General features: G+C 36.4%; 1 protein-coding gene across 1 annotated transcript in view; it reads right to left on the bottom strand.

The window, feature by feature from the left end:
• LOC106881079 (adhesion G protein-coupled receptor A3) overlaps nucleotides 1–2,174 on the bottom strand; it is a gene marked incomplete at its 3' end in the record, with an annotated part of 88,359 nt that overhangs the window by 18,657 nt on the left and 67,528 nt on the right. Inside the window, exon 3 of the mRNA XM_052974506.1 lies at nucleotides 1,884–1,955. Coding sequence (XP_052830466.1) covers nucleotides 1,884–1,955 — 72 coding nt within the window. The remainder of the gene's footprint in view (nucleotides 1–1,883; nucleotides 1,956–2,174) is intronic.

Here is a 2,174-nt window from a genome sequence, read left to right as displayed (position 1 = left end):
ACTACCAGAGGTAGAGTAATATGCTTTATTATTATTAAAGCTGCAAAGACATCACAAAAAACTGTTACTCAGAGTTTCATGTTTCCGTTTGTCAGACAGTTGTGATTAAAAATGGAACAAGAGTTAAGGTTATACTTATAAATATGATACTTATAACTTGTATACACACACACACTTATTTTAAATATATATATATATATATATATATATATATATATATACACACTTGCATGTGTATGCACAAAGCCTTTGTGAATCTCCCCATCTCCACTGTCACCACCCTGCTCCTACCACTACACTATTACATCTGTTACCACCACCACCGACAGATGTTGGAGGCAGAGTAGCTCTTTCAGTCTACTCCTCCCCCACACATGTATCTCTGTGTGTGTGTGCATGTGTGCTTTTGTGTATGTAAACTGTGAATATATATATGTGTGTGTGTGTGACGTATGCATTGGATCCATGTATATAAAAATAGGTTGTTGTGGGTGTACTAATTGATGTATAATGCTGTGTGTACAATAACAATGTGTATATAAGTGCGTTTGATGCGTGAGGGTAGAATAGATGAGTGTCACACTCTCATATAATGAGGGTGAGAGGGTAAAGGGTGTGCCATCCCCATCCCCACCACCATCAAATCTGTTGCTTACATCAATGCCATCACCCTCCCTCCTCTCTCATCTTATTCATCTGATTTCCCACCCTCCCGTCACCTCTCCCTCTGAGTTTACAATTGTTGGTACTACAGACACACATGGGGGGTGGGGTGGAGAACATGTTGTGTGTTGTATAGCGAGGAGAAGGAGGAGGGCTAGGTAGTGATGTGGAAAGAGGGAGATGAGTACTAGACCAGAGAGGAGGAGGAGGAGGAAGTGTTAGATGATGGGGGAGGTGCAAAGAGGAGGAGGAGGAAATAGAGGTGAGGGGGAAGGAGGGTAGTAAGAGAAGGAAGCCAGAGTAAAATTGAAAACATGCAAAAATGGTTGGGGTGTATGTGAGTGTGTGTGTATATATATATATATATATATATATATATATATACACACACACACACACACGCACACACGTCTAGACATCTTTTGTGTTTAAATATATCATGTTCTCACATCTACATTTATACTATTTCATGTGTGCATGTTTACTCGTTGGTAGGGTTTTTTTTGTGTGTATACGCATAAATGTAAATGTTTTCCCAAATAAATCCTACTTCATGTTTGGGGCTCCAATGAAGCTATACACACTCGACTGCATCTGATAGCAGAAACAGCTGTAAGCTAATGCGATGCATAAGAGAATCATTTATTCTTTTGTCATTTCATTTTCTTCACACACACACAGAATTGCACTGTAAATCATACAATTCACATCACACACCCTACAACTACACAGTATACACCTGTACATACACAATTATACCATACTCTCATGTAGAGACATTCATGCCATTCCCAAGGATGTTATTACCACCTGAAGTGAAACAAATATATGTATCATCAGGGAAAAGAAGCTAGATAACAGATTACTGATGAAAGCTTATCTCCTGAAGTTCTATAAGACCAAAAGTATTTCAGCTATGGCCACCTATCCTGTTTTATATTCAGATTTAGTTTATCTAAAAGAGCAATATGCAGTCTGAGGGAAATTTGACAGTTCTTTTTCCTTTGTTAAGTGACTATGTTGAAGCTACCTTCTTGCTCAATGTTTTTTAATACATAGAATATAAGGACAGCAATAATTTTTTAGGACTGATGTAAATATTCAGACACCTTTAAAAACAGATAATACCTACACAAGTAAACTTTCTGTCATATCATAATGACTACAGAACCATCATTAATTTTTAAGGCAAGAAACAAGAAATTACAACCAAAACTTACAATCTCAACAATTTGGTGAGGTTTTCAAAAGTCCCTGGTTCAATGCTTTCAATTTGATTGTGGCTCAGATCTCTGCAAAAGAAAACAGGTTTTTAGTGATAAGGATTTGATAAAACACCAATTAGTAATCAAAACAATAACTTCTTAATGTGAACAAATCATACATTTCTATTTTCTGCCTGTCAAAGAGCTGCACAACAACAACAACAACAACAACATTCAAGGAAAGCAGAAAATGGAGATATATATGCACACACATACATACATATTATATATATATATATATATATA

This window comes from Octopus bimaculoides, chromosome 18 (assembly GCF_001194135.2).
Source record: "Octopus bimaculoides isolate UCB-OBI-ISO-001 chromosome 18, ASM119413v2, whole genome shotgun sequence".
In the NCBI taxonomy this organism is placed as follows: domain Eukaryota; kingdom Metazoa; phylum Mollusca; class Cephalopoda; order Octopoda; family Octopodidae; genus Octopus; species Octopus bimaculoides.
Note: the sequence above shows the minus strand (reverse complement) of the source record. Positions and strands in the feature narration are given on the sequence as shown.